The sequence below is a fragment of the Trichoplax adhaerens genome, genomic scaffold (genome assembly GCF_000150275.1).
Source record: "Trichoplax adhaerens TRIADscaffold_924 genomic scaffold, whole genome shotgun sequence".
NCBI classification, from domain to species: domain Eukaryota; kingdom Metazoa; phylum Placozoa; class Uniplacotomia; order Trichoplacea; family Trichoplacidae; genus Trichoplax; species Trichoplax adhaerens.
In genome coordinates this window covers 2213-3692 of record NW_002061395.1, presented here as the reverse complement: position 1 = coordinate 3692, position 1480 = coordinate 2213, and the positions used below count along the sequence as shown (strand labels likewise).

Below are 1480 nucleotides of genomic sequence, written 5' to 3'. Positions count from 1 at the left end.
TTTTACTGTAGTCATAGTAAGAATTCTAATAAAAAACGGCATTGTGATTTAGTCTAATAGAAGCTAACTGATTACGGTAACTAAGGGATATTGCTGAAACTAAGTTAAGTGTTAAGATTTACTCGAAGTGCGATTAATGAAAGGTATGTTGTAAGAAGGAAATTAGTTTTCTTGGTATAGCAATACAACTAGGATGAGGAAGAGTCATAGTAAAAAGGCAATAGGAAAAGACGAAAATTTTACGACATATTTTAATCCTCCTCTGTTACTTGACATAATAAAGATTTATAAAGTAGCTCTCATTGCTGCTGAAATTTGGTATTCTTGGTACAATATTACATCAAAGAACAATAAATTCAAATATTTTAACGGAAAAGTTTGGAAAAATACCATCATTCCTCCAGGAGCATATAATGTAGTCGATATTCAGAAAGCGCTACAAAATATCATGAAAGAAAATAACGATTACATCCCTGCCAATACATCTGGAGACGAAAACTTGTTTCATGTTAACATTTCACCAAATTATAATACATTTAAGTCTGAGATCGAATTAAAAAATAATTACAAATTGGATTTCACAATAGATAATACTTTTAGAGATATCCTAGGTTTTAATTCAAGGATAATATCTGAAAATGGAAAACATCATAGCGATCAGATTGTTAACATAACAAGTATTAACACTATTGAAATACATTGTAGTCTTGTAGATGGTTCCTACATCAATGGAAAGAGTGGAGATTTGATACATTGTACATCACCAAATGTCCCACCAGGTAGTCTATTACAAGTACGACCATTTCAGAAAATGTACAATTCGATGAAAGTAATGAGTGCAATAAATAGTGTTACATTTAAAGTAACAGATCAAGATGGTAATTTAGTTGACTTAAATAACGAACGAGTTACCTATTACCTCCACATCAAGGAGTTATAAATTAATATAACATATATATATATGATGCGAGGAAAAAAATCTGATAAAAAAAACACTGGCAATCCACTGCATTACTTTATTGACCGCTTAAGAAGTATGATTCAGACTGTTATCCAATTTCTCAAGAATAAATTAATACGAAAGAGTAATAAGGATATAGTTCTACTTAAGCGTCACAATGGAGATACCTTTCTAATGGAAGTTCTAAAAAAAAGAGGACGCCATCAGGATATATATATATGAGTGATGATAAAGCCTTTTATGTTGATTTCTTAATGGAAAAAGAGTATAGAAATTTTACATCGAGATACGTACATATTGTAGTAGATTGAATATTAGGACCTGATATAAACAATTAATACTTCTTGTGGGTAAAATAAAATAATATATATATATATTGATGTTATTACAGAGGCTTTAAAGGAATACAATAAATCATTAAGGATTAAACTGACAATTCTTGAATATAATGATCCAAGTATTGCTGTATTATATAACAGCATTGGACAAGTTTATCAAGGCCTAGGAAAGTATGATGAC

The 1480-nt window shown here is 29.7% G+C and overlaps 1 protein-coding gene across 1 annotated transcript; it reads left to right on the top strand.

The window, feature by feature from the left end:
• Positions 1-193: 193 nt before the first annotated feature.
• TRIADDRAFT_62799 (uncharacterized protein) lies at positions 194-940 on the top strand (the record flags this gene model as incomplete). Its single annotated transcript, XM_002118755.1, has 1 exon — positions 194-940. One exon carries the CDS (start codon positions 194-196, stop codon positions 938-940), a length of 747 nt encoding a protein of 248 aa, XP_002118791.1.
• Between the last annotated feature and the right edge of the window lie 540 nt (positions 941-1480).